Source organism: Sycon ciliatum, chromosome 1 (assembly GCF_964019385.1).
Source record: "Sycon ciliatum chromosome 1, ocSycCili1.1, whole genome shotgun sequence".
Classification (NCBI taxonomy): domain Eukaryota; kingdom Metazoa; phylum Porifera; class Calcarea; order Leucosolenida; family Sycettidae; genus Sycon; species Sycon ciliatum.
Window position 1 is genome coordinate 18,248,856 of NC_088643.1, and position 19,855 is coordinate 18,268,710.

A 19,855-nucleotide genomic window follows, 5' to 3' on the forward strand; every position below is an offset into this window, starting at 1 on the left:
ACCTCCGCCGCGTAGACTATGCTGGTTGCTTGGCACGCTCCGTTGAGAGGGCACTGGTCCTTGCGACGGCAGTTGCACGGCTTGTCCGGTTCCTGGACGCACAATTGACGCTTATTGTGGCCACTGATAATGTGGGCCATATTCGGCAAACAGGAGTAGCTCACCTTCACATTGAAGCGGTTGAAGATTTTGTTCATTTTGGACCCCTTAGGAAAATGCTTGTCGATCAGCCGGAGGAAGGTGCCGGCGATGTTGGTCCGGACACTCTTGGAGTATGGCGGGTTAAACCACACCACATTCCGTTTCTTTTTTCTTTTTTGCTTGCTGCCGTTCATTGCAGCAGGTGGCGTTGGGTCAATGTACTTGATGTTGGCAGGTAATCCGCTGGCCGCTAATGCATTGCGATATGCAGGGGCAGCATCGCCGAATACGCCGCTGTCGGCAGATATGCTTGAGACACGTCGAGCGATCATATCAGGGATGTTCCGTAGTATGGATGGTGGGTGATTGGACATGGCGTTGACGTAGAGAGGTGCGTCTCCAGGTTTACGATACGACTGGAATTTCCCGGTGTCGAGGCTGAGCGTGACGTCTAGGAAATTCACTGTCGAAAGATTAACGTCAATCAGTAACAATCAGTGCGTTCTGTCTGAGGCAAGTTGCGCCGCTTCCAAAAGAGACATATTATTATATTATTATTATTAGGCCAAAACAAATAATGACCTTGTTTCCGGTCGCCCGACCGGGCCACTTTTTCCCAAATTCTGAAACTTTTTTTGGTCCCAAATGTACATGTATACAAACGATGGCAATGCCATGTATGCAAGTGCACTCAACGAGTCATAACTCAGTCAAATCTCAACCGAATTCCACAATCGAAACACCTACAAGGTAGCAGAGATTCTCAGATGTCGGCTCGAAAACCTCCGGGGTCGATACGAGCTAGAATAACGGAACTGGAAGGACTCGAACTGTTTGCTTAATTTCTCAGGATGTACGAAAACAGGAATACACCACATGCATGCTGTACAAGAACAGTGAGTCAGTCAACTTTGACATTGATCCTTGCCATGATATATGTACAATGTACATGTGTAGGTGCTCTTGTCCATCAATACCACAACGATTGAGGAACCAAAAAAAGTTTCATTCCGGCCGACCGAGTCTCCTTTTTGAGGGGTTGCCGACCGGAAACAAGCCTATTTTTTGTTTTGGCCTTATAAGCACTATCGCGATGTAAGCGGGGATGCCTACTTCACTTGTGCCATCCAGGATGATGATAAAGAGAAAGACAAACAGAAAGCTCAGAATCTTGAGGAACAATGCTGTAGAGCAAGCACAATAGCTGTGATCGATGGGATGCGCTACAGAAAGGTGAAAAATACTAGTTCATTGATATACATGTAATAGCTGGTGAGTTGTCTCGTCACTTCTGAATAATCGGTCTGGAGACATATTGAGAAGTAAAAGGTCATTCCTAATGTTGTCTACCCATCTGGTCATTGGGCGACCTCTGGGCTTCTTTATATCTGTTATTCTTTTTATCTGGTATACTAGTATTCATTGCCATGTGAAGGGCTTTGTAGGACACAGCGTCCTTCCCTTCGCGAATGACATGTCCAAACCATAATAAGCGCCGGCGTCTACAGACTGCACTTATTGGGCATTGAGCAGTTTTAGCATAAAGAGCATTATTCGAAATTTTATTGGGAAAGATGATTCCAAGTATGTATCTGAGTTTACGGCGAATATGAATGTATAATTATATGAATCTGGCAGGGCATCATCAACACAGGAGATGATCCGGATACCCAGCGGGTTTTGCAAGACTGACGGTATACATTCGCGAACAACGAAATTCACTCCTACTGTCCAAGACCGCCTGGCGCTCATTAACTGATTGAAAGAAGAATGATCTGAAGTGAATGATCAATCCACAGGTATCTCCGGCTCTATTATAGTCTGTAGAATGATGGCCAAGACACGCTGAACATTACACTCTCTACCTAGCTGCAAACACTAGTAGCATCTCGAGTCGCAATTTAGTAAGCCGTGTTGTGTTCATCGACTATGTGCAATGCATGCACTGATGCACCAGCCCGCCAAGCAAGACATCACCACTACTCGACTTAGAGGTGCCAGGCACGAACTGAAAGTTCGTGGAGAAAACCTACTTTGCCACCAATGTGGTTACCGTGTTCACTACGATCCGTTCGTTCACGATGTTGAAGGATGTCCTACCAACCCTACAATTGAGTCACCTCATTTACTACTTTGAATGCCGACAATGTGGTAGTCGGTATGTTGGTAGGACCCTTCAACATCTGTCCGAACGTATCAAACAACACGTGCCGCTCTCAATATTGTCACAGGCGGCTAGGTCCTCCCGACCAAAGCGTGGCCGACCACGTAAGCACCCAACTCCACTGTCCGTTCCGGCAGAGGCTTCTGCTCCACAAACGGTGTCTCGGAAAAACCAACACAGCACGCAGAAATTGGGAACAAACATTAATGTAAACAAAGACGAACACTGTGTCTTATCTTCATTATCAGCGAGTACCGGAACGCCGGACGCAGACAACCGCAACTCACCAAAGCTGAGAAGGAGCAAACGGCTGGCGGCAGCTCGGTTTGCAGAGGTGACTGGAAAGATGCATCGAAACTCTCCGGATATGGATGATGCCAGCGGAAGAGTTGACGACTGTCAGGCGTTTGGCAATGGCAAGGGAAGACCGGTCAGGAAGAGAACGCGACGGCAGCTGGAGGAGGAGTGTGGAAGCGACGTGTGCAGTGACGATGATGAACCCGGTGGTCAGTTGCTGGGAGAGCCGACGACAGGTGAAGGTGGCAGCGATGATGAAGAGGACGGTGACGATGATGACGATGATGGTGCAGATGGTGTGAAGGACGGTGGCGGTCAGAAACCAAGTGAAGGCGGAGGCGGTGAGAAGAAGAAGAATACATCGGCAATTAAATTGCATTTGTTGTCTAACCCCGTGTGTCGTGAAAGTTATGATGATTCTTGGTTCAGTGTTGTTCGTTCTGCAAGTAGTTTCAAGCAGTTAAAAGTTCTAGAAGCAGTCTACATTCGCATTCGTGATCCAAATCTTTGTAAACAAAAAGAAAATGTCACCGCACTTACGCTATTCCAGTAAATTCGCACTCACACACACTTACACATGCATGTCCATTGTCACACTGCACTTGCTGAATTTCCTATCATTTCTCACCTCACCTATAGTTTATTACCTGTGCAAATTGTTCCTAGGTTTGTGCTATTTTTCTTACTATGCTTGTATCCTCGCTGTTCCACTGCAAGTGTATAAATCCTATTGTAGTTTCATCATTCTCTTTAGTCACGAATTCCATTGATAATTGTGACCAGAAAACGTTCTGGAATACATGATTCGTCCCCATGGTTGTGATATGAGTGCGCATTTAGTTATATTCATTGCATTATTAGAAAAGAAGTCCAAAGCAATAATCGAGAAAACAACGCTTACGCTGGCCAGTTAGTTTCTTCTTCCACCTGTATCCACCTGCAGAGAAGGCAAGGAATGTGCTTGTAGAAAATTTGAAATGTTTATCGGAAAGAGCCTGAAGGTTGCACAGTTCATTAGTCTCATTAATACTATATTCGCGGGGTTTGATTTCTCAAGTCAGAACTGTAGCTTCTTGCAGAATCTTTGCATAGAGTCGCCACTCTATGTGTCATGCAAGGCCCTGGTATGGTTGCTGCAGATACTGTACATGTACTTGTACATATAAGAGGCACGAAGGAGAGGAAAAAATAGGTATGCGTTTTTTAAAATTTCTATTTGCATGTATTTCAGGATTCTCCAGGGCCTGTCAAGGGAGCCTGCATGAAGTTATCACCATAAAAGACATGAAGATGCAAAATAGAGGAATAGAAAGAGAGCGAGAGAGAGAGAGAGAGAGAGAGAGAGAGAGAGAGAGAGAGAGAGAGAGAGAGAGAGAGAGAGAGAGAGAGAGAGAGAGAGAGAGAGAGAGAGAGAGAGAGAGAGAGACAGAGACAGAGAGAGACAGAGACAGAGACAGAGACAGACAGAGACAGAGACAGAGACAGACAGAGAGACAGAGACAGACAGAGACAGAGCAAGAGAGAACAAGAGAGAGAGAGAGAGACAGACAGACAGACAGACAGACAGACAGAGAGAGACAGACAGACAGAGAGAGAGAGAGAGAGAGAGAGAGAGAGAGAGAGAGAGAGAGAGAGAGAGAGAGAGAGAGAGAGAGAGAGAGAGAGAGAGAGAGAGAGAGAGAGAGAGAGAGAGAGAGAGAGAGAGAGAGAGAGAGAGAGAGAGAGAGAGACAGAGAGACAGAGACAGAGACAGAGACAGAGACAGAGACAGAGACAGAGAGACAGAGAGAGAGAGAGACAGAGCCTAAAGTGTATAATGTTATAATGACATTATTGTTCTCTGTATTACCGCAATGTTGAGCACTGTCAGCAAACTGGATGCGTCCTTCCGTGTTATACTTCTATGTACGTTGATGATTAATTGGCAAGTGGAAGGTCTTCCCCTTGTGATATTACTACACAGCCAGGTTGATCAGTGGACAGGGTGGAGGACAAGGTTCGTGTGGCTGGCGACCGCCCGTTGGCTGACTTGAGTTCACGAGGCTGCCTGTATCTCTCGTGGCGCAGCATCTGTATCATGCGCGATGCATACAGGCAGATCCAGAACGCCCATATCTGACTTTCCAGGAGAATGGCCTGAATCAGTGGCCGAAGCGATGGCCCGGTGACAACAAGCGCTGGATACAGACCGAGCCAAACAATAAATCCGGTCAACGAAGCGAGGTACAGGAGCTGCGCTTCATTGTACTCTTCCGGCAATTTGCGTGTCAGAAACGCCAGCACAATGCAAGTTACGAGAAGCAAAAAGTTGAACGCACTTAAAACACTGACCCAAACATGGCTTATGCTACAGTGAAATGTTAGCTGATGAACTGCAGGAATTTTGACAGCAACTGATGGTTCTAAAATGATATACAGAGCTGACAATACACTGTTTATAAGTGTCAACATGCAGACACCAGCTAGCTGTACCGGGTTTCCAAGAAGACGCCGTCGAGTCTTGTTGCGACTCAGGATGGTCATGGAGCTGAAGATGCTGTCAAAGCGCTTGGTCTTGACTAGAACTGAACCGACAACAATGGTCTTGACGGGCTCGGGCAACACTGCACTCAGTGTGCAGTATGTTGAGGTGATGCTGGCTGGGATGGTGATACCCAGAGCAACACAATGCCCAATGATCATGGCTGACATACTCAGGGTGCTGAGAGTAAGATCGGATGCCTTTACAAGGACAGCGTTGGGATGCAGGCGAAAATACAGCAATGAAGAAACACTAAGAATCAGCCCTAGGATGGCAAAACATGTCACTGTTATAAATCCTGGGTCTTTGATGCCGTATTCCACAGGGTTGAACTCAGAACAGGATGTTCCGTTTGATCCAAAGCCAAGAGGGCAGTTACTGCAACTGTCAGCATTTGTGACATTGGAAAATGTAGTCCCAGCACAGACCTCGCATGACCAGCAACACAGCATTGGCAAGCTGGCATTGAATACACAATGCTGGCCTGGATAACAAGTTGTGCTGCAATTAGATGCTGGCAATCCCCTCAGAGTGGACCTGGATGTGGCAGGAGTGGTACTGTCAAGGGTGAAGTTACCAAACATTTTCAAGTCTAACACTTGATCTGGATACCATTCAAATTTTGAGCGGCTTCCTTCTTTCCAGTGCCCGATGGAGACTATGTCGTGGAAGCCATTTGCAGTAAGCTGGACATTCTGTATATAATATGTTGGGGTTGTGTGGTGGAGTTTGTCAAACACACGACAGAACGAAGTATAGTTCTTACAGGGCAGTTCAAGATTCTCTAAACTCTTCAGTTGGACTGGCCCTCCAGGTACGGTACCATTGCGGATATCATTTGAACGTATAGCTGTCACTGTTGCAGCCACGCTCGATATCATGCCCAAAATCAATGACTCGGCGATCACCATTGAGTCTCTCTGCAGGAAGCGTTTAATATCGGCATCAGTGCACTGACGGAGCTGTGTTGTGCGGTTTGGCATGAGTTTGATTTGGCAACTGTCCATAATCCCCATGGCGCATTGTAGCTGGTCTTCTACGTATGCCCGGAGCCAGGGATCCTCCGTGGCTGCAGCTTTAATGTACGCCACATCCCTCAACGACTTTGTCAAGTTCTGGAGCAAACGCTGGACGCTGCTGGAAGCAACAGCTCGTGGTGCCAGGCCAAGAATGGGCGCTTTGACCTGAATGGAGTTTTCTGGGAATGTCAGCCTGTTCACCCAGTCATGGCTGCCAACAAAGATCTTGTTGTCCACGTTCATCTGTTGGCACATACTCAGAAACACCCTGGCTGCAGATATAGGTGCGTAGAGGATGACAACGCGTGAACTCGACTGCTTTAAGCTGGCCACAGTACTCACCAACTGGTCACGGAACCCGGGTCTCTTGTTGAAGCGAACAGCGATCTCGAAGCAAAATGTGTGTCGCCTGTTTGCTTCGGAGACGATCAAATCGAAGCCCTGCCCGCTGTAAGCATCATCTTCAGCTGCTATCAACGACACAAAGGTCCACCCAAAGTGTTCAATCAGGTCTGCAATTGCCTCGGCTTGGAATTTGTCGGAGGGCACTGCTCGAAATAGATACGGATAGTCGGACACATCGTCAAAGAGAGTGCTGCTGGCCCAGTACGAGATGTGGGGAATCTGGTAGTTGGAGAAAAACGGCGATGTGGCCAAAGTACTGCTTGTTGACATTGGGCCAATCACTGCGAGAAGGGGTGGAGATCTCCTCAAAGCTTCTGTGAAGTTTTGCGCCCCACACTCGTCGTCCAAGGGCGGGAGGTGGTGAAACAAATTCGTGAATGCAACTTTTCGGTAAACGATGGAGTCTGCTGCTAAAATCTGTGCCAATTCCACTGCCAGTTGATTTGAACCACAGGCGTCGAAGGCTAGTCCACTCGTCAGTTTCGTGGTAAGCGGTGCGGCCTGCAGATGTCGTTGCACAACGGACGAATCCACATCGATGTCGAACTCGTCCTGGTAGATTTTGAGCATGTATGTGAAAGCAGTAGTTTGTTGGACAGCCGCCCAGCTGCTGAACTCTTCGCACGTTTGTGTACTGTAGTCGAACGAGTCATGAAGTTCCATCAGCGAACCTAGCTTGACAACACCAGCTTCGATAACCCGCAGACGACAGAAGTGGTGCGTGGCCGTGCGTCCCGAACTCGCCTCCACAGGAATGGCGCCAGCTGTAAAATCCGGTTCACTGGTCGGTTCTTGTTGCTTTTGTGAGAATGCCGCTAATGCGAAGCAGATAAATGAGAAGCGGCTCCAAACCGAACTAGGGTGATACGTGTGCCGTCGAGATGGCATTGTCAGGCTGCTTCTTGCGGAAGAGAACAGCATTTTGCGCTGATAGCAATGGAAGGTTGAAGATCAAGTCGATGTCAGTGATGTGGCCATTGCCTTGGCTTTCTGTGCAACAGCACTCAATGTTACTTTGCAGCAACAAGCCACCAGAGTCCTACTGAAAACCAAGGAAAGTGAGTATGAGACTAAAATACCAAAACAGCAGGAGGCAGAACGAAAAACTCTACAGCCAGCAACGTGAGCTACTGACTAATGGTTTATTTGGTTCACGCTCGTCTTGACCAGTCCCGAAGGGTCGAAGGCAAATACATGACTCCCAAGGCGAAGTGCACACTAGTGAGTGACACTACACGGTCCAGCCAACCTCCAATCTTGCAGTCGGTTCTTAACAGGGAATACTAGTACTCATGGTACGAGGAGGTCCGAGAGTCAATAACAAGATGGGCTCATAGTGTCTTGATGGAACATGTGCACTGTAGTACCAATAGCATGACTTGGACTCCTTAGCTCGAACTGTTACTTCCCGAGTCCTACATAATATATGTGTACCTCACGGGCTCCGGGGGTACTAGAACTGCATGTGGAGTTTGTTCTTCTTTCTTTTTACTTCGGCAGCCCCTGCAATTCTTTAGGGTTGGCTTGTCATGACTACAAATTGCCTTCCAGGTAAATCATGCCATGCCCAGTTCTACCGAAGTGCATCCTCAACTTGACTACAGTGAAGAAGGAGAGCGCTGGCCTTACAAGTCATACTAATCGTTGACACCACCACTATATTTCTTGCTCTATCTGTGGGCAGCACTGTTCGCCCTGCATGGACACATTCATCAGTGCAGCACCGCTACAGGTCGGTCGGACGGCAGTGAAACGCTGAGCGGCTCCAGCGTGAGTTGCTTCTGTTGAAAATCGATCAGCTACGACCGTGTCACTCTTAAAGAGGATACACGATCGTACAGGTGTTACAGCTCATTTGTTACAACTGTTTCTATCTATTTTGTCTAGTAACGTAGAACCTTCCAAGCTGGAATGCTGTTGGAGTGCGCATCCAAGACCTGCTAAATCTGCTTGCCAGTTAGGTGTAGAACATCAGTACCGTTGGTCAGTGTCGTGCAATGTTATTGCATGAGCTGATATTAAAGTAACTGGTGGTGTTAAAAATTGGTTGTGAGCAACACTGGCTCACACTCAAACAACTGCTTTTCACCAGAAAAATATTATTATTATTAATTTTTTTACTTATGAAGCTGCGTGATGCGTCCTACAAGATTTTAAATTGGTGGTGTTAGTGGATATTATAGCGTAACTTAGCTCTTTGCTCCTCTTTCCTTCTAAATAAATATTAATTGATCCTTGGCTCTCCACCAGTAAATTATCTTGTCCGTTCCCGAAGGGAACTCGCGACGGCCGCTGACACCCGGCAAACCCTACAAGAATAAGAGTATGAAAAAATGTCTTTGTCTAGTAAGTAACTGAGAACGCGAGAACCAGTGGAGGTATGAACATCATACACATACTTGAAGTAATGATATACACAGAGCAGTTGAAAGCACACATATTATATAGGCCCACAAACACGCACGCACGCGCACACGCACACACACGCACGCACATACACACACACACACGTATATGCATCGTTTAATGAGAGTAATGGATTGCGCAACTACTTTCAGGCTCTTTCCAATGAACATTTCAAAATTCCGCAAGTACATTCCTTGCTTTCCCTTCAGGTGGATACAGGCGAAAGAAGAAACCAACCAGCGCAATACTCTTTTAACTTGAAGGGGCGCTACTACTTTATACTTTGGGTATGAGGTTGGATTCCTCTGGCCAGAAATGTAGCGTCTTGCAAAACCCATGAATAGAGCTGGCAGCCTGGCACTGTACTTGTCACAGCCCTGGTATGGCTGTTGGCTGTTGCAGATACTGACTGCAGCTAGAAAGAACGCGTGACGTATGGCAGGTGTTAACCGCTACATTAGTTACGGACGATTGACTGATTGTTCGATTTGAGGTGAATTCGCAAGACCGAACGAACAAGAATGCTCAACAAAAATGGTAGCAAATGGGAAGAGGAGAAAGAAGGCTAGATGAAGTCCAGGTACTCGGGAAGGGAGTCCCATGACCGAACAAGTCCGAACAAGTCGGTAGGAAACAGAAGGGGGGGGGGGGTGTATAGTATACTAGTACCAAGAGTACTGAGGCATCATGTACTGATGCTAAAGCCTCTTGTACGGGCAAAAAGAAATAGATTGAGTAATCGGTAGGGACAAAAACCACCAACGGAAAGGACAGAGCAAGCAGAACACAATGACTGCCATTGATCCGTCTAAACAACAAGGGCGAGTGTCGTTAGCTAGTACTTCGAAGTACATGCGGTACTGAGAGCATAGGCCGGAATCTCGTCGGAAGTTCTATTCTTCGCCAAGATGGCAGACAGAGTTCCAACGACTTATTTCGTAACACTCAAGGAACTCGCTTTCGAGACGGCCTATTTATGTGTCATTGCTGTCACATGGAACTCCCTCCAATTCGTACGGTGGAAGCCCAGCCCAAAGTTCAGTGTACCTCTCTCGGCCGCACCCACTTTGCTACCACCCGTTATGAGCCTAGTTCTGGATGTATTCCAGCTAGAGTGCCGTACCACACTCTACTGCTGCTGTCCCGATTTTTCCATGCTTTAAATATACTTTCTACCTGCTGGTATTTTCTCTTCAGATTCTGCTTTTTCTCCTTCAGAAACTGTTGACCATGACCAGGAGTCCTTAAAAATACAAAATACGAAACAGTTTTGTCCCCAGATGGAGTAAATACAAGTACACATATTTTCATGAAAAATAGAAGGACCGAGCGTTCACAAGTTATCCGCTGTTTGTGTCCAACACTAACAAAATATAAGCAATACACCGGTGAGTCAGAACGTGCAACGATTAGCACAACACTGACTGATGTGATACGGACACGACCTGATGCTTAGCTGCATCGTGGTTGGCTGTTCCCGTGAAACCACCTTGTGACGTGGTTGGCTGTTCCCGTGAAACCACCTTGTGACGTGCTTTGGCATTAGCTAAGCTTGGCGGACAATGCCGGCAGACAAATTGGCAGAGTGTGGTACCTGTTCTGGTCTGTTTCATGCATGTTTGGTATGTGGGTAAAGAAATGGAGCAGAATTCAAGGAAGTGCCTGCCATAAGGTTTGTATGGTTCCGCCAAATTTCAATGCTATTCGAGCAGTATCTGCCAATATTTCGAGCATTTTCCGCCGATGGTTATTATAAGCATTTGGCAGCCCTACTGGAGGTTCGCCCTTAGTAGCGTGATTTGCTACTGCTAATCTAAAGCGATGAATACGTGAGAAACAGCTGAGCGTGCCATCGCATCCAAGATCGACCATAACCTCTGAGTCTGCTCCGGAATTGTGCATCCAGTAGCTTCCGCACCATACAGTCGCTCTGAGCCTGAGTGCTGCGCACAATGTCGCAAAATAGAGGTTAACATTCTACTCCCCATGCTAGAGTATGGAGTAGACACACACGCGTGCAGGACGCGACACACCAAAAGACAAGAAAGTGAGTTTGGAAGAATGGGAATGTCGGGCAGAGTAGCTGGCCTCAATTGAGTGCGCGTTCACGAATCGTGTGGTCGGCCTACCGAGGGCAGGAGCTGTATATGACCAAGTGGGTCGGCCTGCGCTGAGCAGGAGCGGTTTGTGACCGATGCGAGTTGGTGGGTCGGCCTGCGTTGAGCAGGAGCGGTTTATGACCCATGCGAGTTTAGTAGTAGTGCGCGAGAGGCCAGTTACGGAGGAGTGCCCGCATCCGTGTGTTTCAAATTATGTGGAGTGTAGTGTAAGAGTAAGAAATGGGATGAGGAGGGTGGGTCAGAATTTGAAAGCTGACTGCAGGCAAGGAAACTGGAAAGAAAGCAAGCTCTGTTGTGCGCACAGGAAATCTGCGCATGCGCAGAGCGTGGGCATGTGATGTCTATGATACACAGCAGTATGTGGAGAGAGCAAGATGGTGCACACACGTAAGGAGGGTTATGCAACCCGTTATAAAGGCCAACAGCGAAGCAATGGTACGTGACTGTTAACAACGGTTAACTCCTACGTTAACCGAACATTTTAAATAATTATGCGAATGATATCATCGAGAATTTCGAATGGACACAAGCATACGAGCGCGAGTCAGCAGCTTTTCGAATACTAGTAAATACATGTATGCCTGAGCATGAGTTCCCAGTGTAGTGATGGCATATTCTCTATACAATCCGCAAGCGCACAGTGCTGGCTCTTGCTAGTCTTGGTTGGCTGCTCCCTTGACAACAGCCTTGTGACGTACTACGAGTAGCCTTTCCCAAACAAGGATGCCAAAATATTTCGCAACTTACTTATGCTTTTCGCAACCATGCCAAAACAAGTGAATGTTGCTGAAATCGCATCCATATTTTCAAAAAAATCTCTGAAGTTGGTAATATCGCAACTCAAAATGAGCGAGTGCTTGTGCATAATGACGCCAAAAACAATCAATAAAATTCATGAGAACTCTGTGGTGCAGCACAACTGGCTGAGTAGAGTTATGCTTACTTTGAAGTACATTGTACATCGATGTTCATGTACATGTATGAATGCATAATGTTCACAGGGTAAAACGTGTCACTACTAGTAGTAGTACTCTAGCTATGAAAATGAACAGACTTGGAATGAGTCGTTGTTCTCTTTGTTGAACCTTTGGCAGGCTTTGCACAGCATTCATGACATAGCGGCATGCTCAGTGCTGCCACATACAGTACATGACAATGCACATGATTGTATAATTTAATACACAAAGGCAGAACAACAGAGACCAAACATCTTTCTCGTAACTCGGAGTTTCGTGTTCATAAACACTCATCAGACGATAAAACATAATGATGCTATTCGCTAGTTAGGTACATATAGGGTAATTGTAATGTAGGCTAAGGCAGTGCCGCAACCACGAAGCTTGAGGAGATAACAGCAGCGCTGGAATACACTGTGCGTAGTATGAGTGCAAGTGGCATGGCTGAGGTATATTGCTATCACCAAGATGGGAGATACATGTAGAACCGATGCAGGAATTAAGTGGGTTTCAGTGGGAGTTGTGTCACGCCAAAGATTGTATAATATTATGTATCTCGAGAAGTAATGTGCACGACACTTCAATGGTCTCCTCCAGGGCGCTTCTCTGCACATACATGTAGTTCCGGAAAAGTTGCGAAGTAGTTGTTTGTGAAAATGAAGGAAGTTGCGAAAGTTGCGATTTCTTCCAAAACAACAAAAAGTTGCGAAAAAAGTGGCGAGCATCTTTGGGAAAACCCGGAAAGGGCTAGTACGAGCGAGCACACAATAGTACAAACGTACATGTATATACTATGGAACCCCTAAGTACTGGAGCTTCCCCTTTCATACCCTGTTTATTTTGTTTTTTGTTTTTCTCACTTCACCTAGTTTTAGGTTTGCTCCTTCTTTCAATATAGCTATGAATAGGATGAAGGCCGCAGACATCACGCAACTGCGTTACTTGTTCCCTCTTTTTTCCTTTTTATCTTCTTATGACCGGTTTTTCGGGCCTCTTTGTAGTAGTGCATTGTACTGTTGAGCCACCTAAGTAAAATGAACCCAATACAATACTATACCTTGCATTACCATGATGACTGCAGCGGTGCATAATAATATTATAAGCGTGTGCTTACGTGTACATGTTCATCCCCGGCCACAGACCCTTCTACAGCTTCTCCTTTGCGTCGCTCGAGCTGAACCCATGCAGCACATTTATTGCGTGAAGCGAGTCAGCCGGTATTCTGTCTTTCGCTATCCATGCATTTTGGATCTCGGATGTGGAGCCAGTAAATACAAGGAGAGAAATGACCAAAGGGTATGCGGGTTATGACCAACAATCAGGGATTTGTATAGACCTGTACAACTTCCTGGTAGCAATCCATTCGCCAGGTGACAGTCAGCTTTGCCCTAGCTGTTGGAATTTCTGACTGTCCATTGCCTGGTTCAATTGATGCTTAGAACTCTTTGAGTTCCTTCCTTCCTTTCCCAGTATTATGCTGGGGATATGTCAACAGACGTCATCGCCTTCGAACTGACAGGGAACTCTAAAAGCGACTTTAGTGATTGATGATCGAAATTCAACTGGTAACCATTTGGCAGGCCGACAGTGCAGTCCATCATTCCATCACTATCAGCACTAAGGCAAGAAATTTCGCTGACTCCATACACCGCAGTGAGCACAGTGGGGATCTACTGTATGGGAGTCATACTCATAGGTCAACTTCAAGTAACAGTTCAACCCGTCACTGGTCAGTAACCAGCGTGTAAAAACCAGATATTAAATCATTGTGTGTAACGGTAGTCAGTACATGTGGCTTTATGCTGCTGGCGAATGGCTGCAAGATAGTCGCTTCCCTTTGTCACTCGGCTCTGCCTCCCTCGGTCTGCCATTTGCGTTATTTCTCGTGTTCACTTTCTTTGGCTTTCAGCAGGACCCTGCTTGCTACTTCGATGTAGTTGTGCGCTTTCGGTATACCGAAGCAATGGCCCGACTTCTGACAACGACTTCACCTAGGATCTTCCAGGATTAGCAGTGCAAAATGCGGTTCTCTTCAGCCGCCAAACACAGTCCGACAATGTCATCTCGACAGAACAAGCACGACCGTAGTTTGGCGTTTAACTGCTTCTCATTTATCTGCTTCGCTTCAGCGGCATGCTCACAAACGCAACAAGAACCAAACAGCGAACCGAATTTCGCAACTGGCGCCATTCCTGTGGAGGCGAGTTCGGGACGCACGGCCACGCACCACTTCTGTCGTCTGCGGGTTATCGAAGATGGCCGTGTCAAGGTTGGCGCGCTGCTGCAACTTCATGACTCGTTCGACTACAGCACACAGACGTGCCAAGAGTTTAGCAGTTGGGCGGCTGTCCAACAAACTACTGCTTTCACATACATGCTCAAAACCTACCAGGACGAGTTCCACATCGATGTGGATTCGTCCGTTGTGCAACGACATCTGCAGACCGCACCGCTTACCACGAGACTGACGAGTGGACTAGCCTTCGACGCCTGCGGGTCAAATCAACTGGCAGTGGAATTAGCACAGATTTTAGCAGCAGACTCCATCGTTTACCGAAAAGTTGCACTCACGAATATGTTTCACCGCGTACCACCCTTGGACAACGAGTGCGGGGTGCAAAACTTCACAGAAGCTTTGACGAGATCTCCACCCCTGCTCGCAGTGATTGGCCCAATGTCAACAAGCAGTACTTTGGCCACGTCGCCGTTTCTCTCCAACTACCAGATTCCCCACATCTCGTACTGGGCCAGCAGCACTCTCTTTGACGATGTGTCCGACTATCCGTATCTCTTCCGAGCAGTGCCCTCCGACAAATTCCAAGCCGAGGCAATTGCAGACCTGATTGAACACTTTGGGTGGACCTTTGTGTCGTTAATAGCAGCTGAAGATGATGCTTACAGCGGACAAGGCTTCGATTTGATTGTCTCCGAAGCAAACAGGCGGCAAACATTTTGCTTGGAGATTTCTGCTCGCTTCAACAAGAGACCCGGGTTCCGTGACCAGTTGGTGAGTACTGTAGCAACCTTGAAGCAGTCGAGTTCACGCGTGGTCATCCTCTATGCTCCCATATCTGCAGCCAGGGTGTTTCTGAGTATGTGCCAACAGATAAACGTGGATAACAAGATCTTTGTTGGCAGCCATGACTGGGTGAACAGGCTGACATTCCCAGAAAACTCCATTCAGGTTAAAGCGCCCATTCTTGGCCTGGCACCACGAGCTGTTGCTTCCAGCAGCGCCCAGCGTTTGCTCCAGAACTTGACACAGTCGTTGAGGGATGCGGAGTACATTAAAGCTGCAACTACGGAAGATCCCTGGCTGCGGGCATACGTAGAAGACCAGCTACAATGCACCATGGGGATTATGGACAGTTGCCGAATCAAACTCATGCCAAGCCGCACAACACAGCTCCGTCAGTGCACCGATGCCGATATTAAACGCTTCCTGCCGAGAGAGTCAATGGTGATCGCCGAGTCATTGATTTTGGGCATGATATCGACCGCGGCTGCAACAGTAGCAGCCATTCGGTCACATGATCTTGGCAACGGTACCGTACCCGGAGGGCCAGTTCAACTGAAGATTTTAGAAAATCTTGCACTGCCGTGTAAGAACTATACTTCGTTCTGTCGTGTGTTTGACAAACTCCACCACACAACCCCAACATATTATATACAGAATGTCCAGCTTACTGCAAATGGCTTCCACGACATAGTCTCCATCGGGCACTGGAAAGAAGGAAGCCGCTCAAAATTTGAATGGTATCCAGATCAAGTGTTAGACTTGAAAATGTTTGGTAACTTCACCCTTGACAGTACCACTCCTGCCACATCCAGGTCCACTCTGAGGGGATTGCCAGCATCTAATTGCAGCACAACTTGTTATCCAGGCCAGCATCGTGTATTCAATGCCAGCTTGCCAATGCTGTGTTGCTGGTCATGCGAGGTCTGTGCTGGGACTACATTCTCCAATGTCACAAATGCCGATATTTGTACTAACTGCCCTCTCGGCTTTGGATCCAACGGAACATCCTGTTCTGAGTTCAACCCTGTGGAATACGGCATCAAAGACCCAGGATTTATAACAGTGACATGTTTTGCCATCCTAGGGCTGATTCTTAGTGTTTCTACGTTGCTGTATTTTCGCCTGCATCCCAACGCTGTTCTTGTGAAGGCATCTGATCTTACTCTCAGCACCCTGAGTATGTCCGCCATGATCATTGGGCATTGTGTTGCTTTGGGCATCACCATCCCAACCAGCATCACCTCAACATACTGCACACTGAGTGCAGTGTTGCCCGAGCCCGTCAAGACCATTGTTGTCGGTTCAGTTCTAGTCAAGACCAAGCGCTTTGACAGCATCTTCAACTCCATGACCATCCTGAGTCGCAACAAGACTCGACGGCGTCTTCTTGGAAACCCGGTACAACTTGCTGGTGTCTGCATGTTGACACTTATAAACAGTGTATTGTCAGCTCTGTACATCGTTTTACAACCACCAGTTGCTGTCAAAATTCCTGCAGTTCATCAGCTAACATTTCACTGTAGCATAAGCCATGTTTGGGTCAGTGTTTTAAGCGCGTTCAACTTTTTGCTTCTCGTAACTTGCATTGTGCTGGCGTTTCTGACACGCAAATTGCCGGAAGAGTACAATGAAGCGCAGCTCCTGTACCTCGCCTCGTTGACCGGATTTATTGTTTGGCTCGGTCTGTATCCAGCGCTTGTTGTCACCGGGCCATCGCTCCGGCCACTGATTCAGGCCATTCTCCTGGAAGGTGAGATGTGGGCGTTCTGGATTTGCCTCTACGCACCGCGCATGATACAGATGCTGCGCCACGAGAGATACAGGCAGCGTGGCCAACTCAAAACCTTCGCTGCGGATGGGCACTTGTCAGCTGCACGAACCTTGTTTTCGACCTCGTCCGCTGATCAACCTGGCTGTGTAGTACTATCACAACAAGGGGAAGACCTTCCACCTACAAAATAGTTATCAACGTACATATACATGTAGGTTATTGGAGCCTAGCAATGACCCATAACCATTCTGGTCGTAGGGGCGCCATCTGTGTCATACGGCAGCAGCATCAAAGAGAACAGAAAAAAGAAAAAAATAGTAATAGCAGTAATAGCAGCATAAAAACTAGCATTGTGACTCCGAATTTTCAGCAATTCCTGTGCCATGCTACCCATGTATGAAAAACTACACAAAGTGCATACGACTGTACAAGTTCCTACAAACCAAGCGGTTTTTACATGCTTGCTGCTGGTGACTTGCTGGAAATATGGAGCAACAGCAGCATTATACGTAGCATTGTGATCAGGGCTTTGTTCTATTAACGCACTCTCCACATAGAGGCATGCACCCGGCTCAGAACACATTGTTTTCTGGTTGGCATATCAGGGATATTGGGCGGAGCAGCTGGCGTGCATGAGAAAGACAGGTCGGCCTGCTCTGCGCAGGAGCTGTGACCCGGTGCACACATAGTGTGTGTGAGAGAGAGACAGACAGGTCGGCCTGCTCTGCGCAGGAGCTGTGACCTGGAGCACACAGAGTGTGAACGAGAGACGGTCGGCCTGCCGTGGGCAGGAGCTGCGACCGGTAGTGATTGAAATGAGCCAGCTGCGGAGATAGACTGCCCTCACCCGATATAAGTATATTGACAAGAGTTGTACTGGCACTGTTATTGAGGAAATTATGGTGACAGTGACGGAGAGATAGTGATCCCCAGTCGAATGGGGTTGGGAGGGAAGGGGAAATTGACACTGACGGACAAACCAGTGAACAGTCAAGTCGTCAGAAAGCAAAAGTGACAAAGGAGTCTCTCTTTTCTCCTTCTCTCTCTCTAAAGCAAGATTTGGAATGCATGCGTGGGAGAGTGGCGCGCGCTGCGCATGCGCATGTATAGCAATGACATCATAATCAGATGCATGATCATCAGACTAAGTATGAGTGGTAGATGTTCCACGTTCGTTAACAGGGCTTAGCGCACACGCTAAACCACCATTTATGATACTGCTTTTCTGGCATTGCCATCAATATTATTCCACGGATTAACTAGCATTATCCGCTTAGGCAGAACTGTGTGCGTGTGTGTGTGGAGGTGTGAAACCTTCCAAGGTCTAACACCACAAGTCACAACAGTCCACAGCACACATTGCGTGAGGCCTCCCTCATGTATGCGTCGACCTGCGTGTATCTGGCATTAAATGATTTGGTGGAGCATAAATTGGTCCGTGCTGTGTACAAGTACGTGATGTGTTTTGACTTGGATGATAAGCTCCTCTTTGTTACCGCTGCCCCTGGAATTCTCTCCCCACTGACATTAGAACCACCCAAAATAGTCATTGCTTTGTGTCTCGTGTCCGTACCATCTAAGTCCATCTTTGCCAACACCCGCTTTGAGCCCGCTGGTTTCATTCCTTCCAGAGTTTCTGTAACATAGTAACGAATGTTTGTATATAGTATGTTCCCATTCCGTTTTTGCTTTGGTGTAGCCCTGAGGTTGATTTGCTTATTTATTTCTACCCTTCCTCTCTCCGTACTTCTGCCCCCCCCTCTCTCTCTCTCTCATTCCTCCTGTCGTCCACATGTATCAAAGGAGGCGAAATCATGCGCCTGTTTGTGGTGCGACGTTAAATAAACTTCTACAACAACAAGAACAACAATGTTATTGCTGATTTCTACAGTACGCATTTGTTATAACCCTTCCTCTTCTCAATCTATATGTTACAATTTTGCAGATATATTCCCAGTAAGCCATGAACGGAGACAGACCCCTCGACTTAGGCCTCGGCCTTTGAGGAATCCATAAAAAAATTTAAAAATATAAAAAATATAAATAAGCAGCTACAAGTACAAGCGTTCACGGTCATATGCTGCGTTCGATGTAAGCCATTGCTCTATTTCCTTGCATAGCGCTGATCATCACGTTCATTTAATTAAACACAGGGGAATGGTCCACAAAACGCCAAATCACAAGGGCCCAGAACCATACCCCCCCCCCCCCACACACACACACATACATGTATGCGTGGGCTGTGGACTGCTATGACTTGCGTGGTGGGACCTAAGGGAGCCCCCCCCCCCAGCCCAAATAAACACGTCCGTTCAAAGTGTATGATGTCAATCTTAATCAATCTCTCTATTTCTTGGACCGTGCCGGAGGGAGGCCAGCAGTAAAGGCCGCAGGCCTCCCGGTCGCAACTAACTGTGACCATGTCGACTGACAAATATCGGAGTCAGCGGCGCGGATACGTATAGCCTGGGAATACTGGCCCCATCTGATCACGATTCCTTGCTCAAAGAGCGCAGAGAGGCCGATACCGGGAGTTCAGTTTGCTGCAGCGTATCGGACAATTTCCTAGTGTATACTATTTTTTTTGATTTTTATTTCCCAAAGGCTTTCGTGATCCCATGAAGAATGCTGATGGGATCCTTCTTTACACAGAGAAAGAAAAAATCTTTGAAGGCCTCCAAATGCAAACCCGAGGGCCCGCAACTTCCGCGCAAGGTTGGGAAATAAACAGCGGTGCAACCACTTCGCACGTCCTGCATAACGTCACAACAAGTATAATATATATATGCTGATCACGCTGATGCAGCCTGGGAAGGTGCAACGTCTTCGAGCCTGTTACGACATTATTGTCACATTCCTGAGGTGGATCGAGAAGTCTGGAGCTTGGTTACAACCGGAATTTCAACACAGCTAATTCAGCTATATCCCGCTGTTTTTTAAAGTGTTGCTTGTTAATTTAAATTCGCAAGTACAAGCGGGCTTGAAGCCCAGTCACATGAGATCCTAGACCTGCACTCCTCGTAAAACCGGATCATG

At 47.2% G+C, this 19,855-nt stretch overlaps 2 protein-coding genes across 2 annotated transcripts; one reads left to right on the forward strand and one right to left on the reverse strand.

The window, feature by feature from the left end:
* Positions 1-3,482: 3,482 nt before the first annotated feature.
* On the reverse strand, positions 3,483-7,435 carry LOC135819747 (metabotropic glutamate receptor 3-like). The gene has a single exon (XM_065333048.1). The coding sequence runs from the start codon at positions 7,433-7,435 to the stop codon at positions 4,520-4,522; it is 2,916 nt and encodes a 971-aa protein (XP_065189120.1). The 3' UTR covers positions 3,483-4,519.
* A 6,219-nt stretch (positions 7,436-13,654) lies between these two features.
* On the forward strand, positions 13,655-17,683 carry LOC135816140 (extracellular calcium-sensing receptor-like). The gene has a single exon (XM_065329527.1). It carries the CDS (start codon positions 14,050-14,052, stop codon positions 17,008-17,010), a length of 2,961 nt encoding a protein of 986 aa, XP_065185599.1. The 5' UTR covers positions 13,655-14,049; the 3' UTR covers positions 17,011-17,683.
* Positions 17,684-19,855: the final 2,172 nt, after the last annotated feature.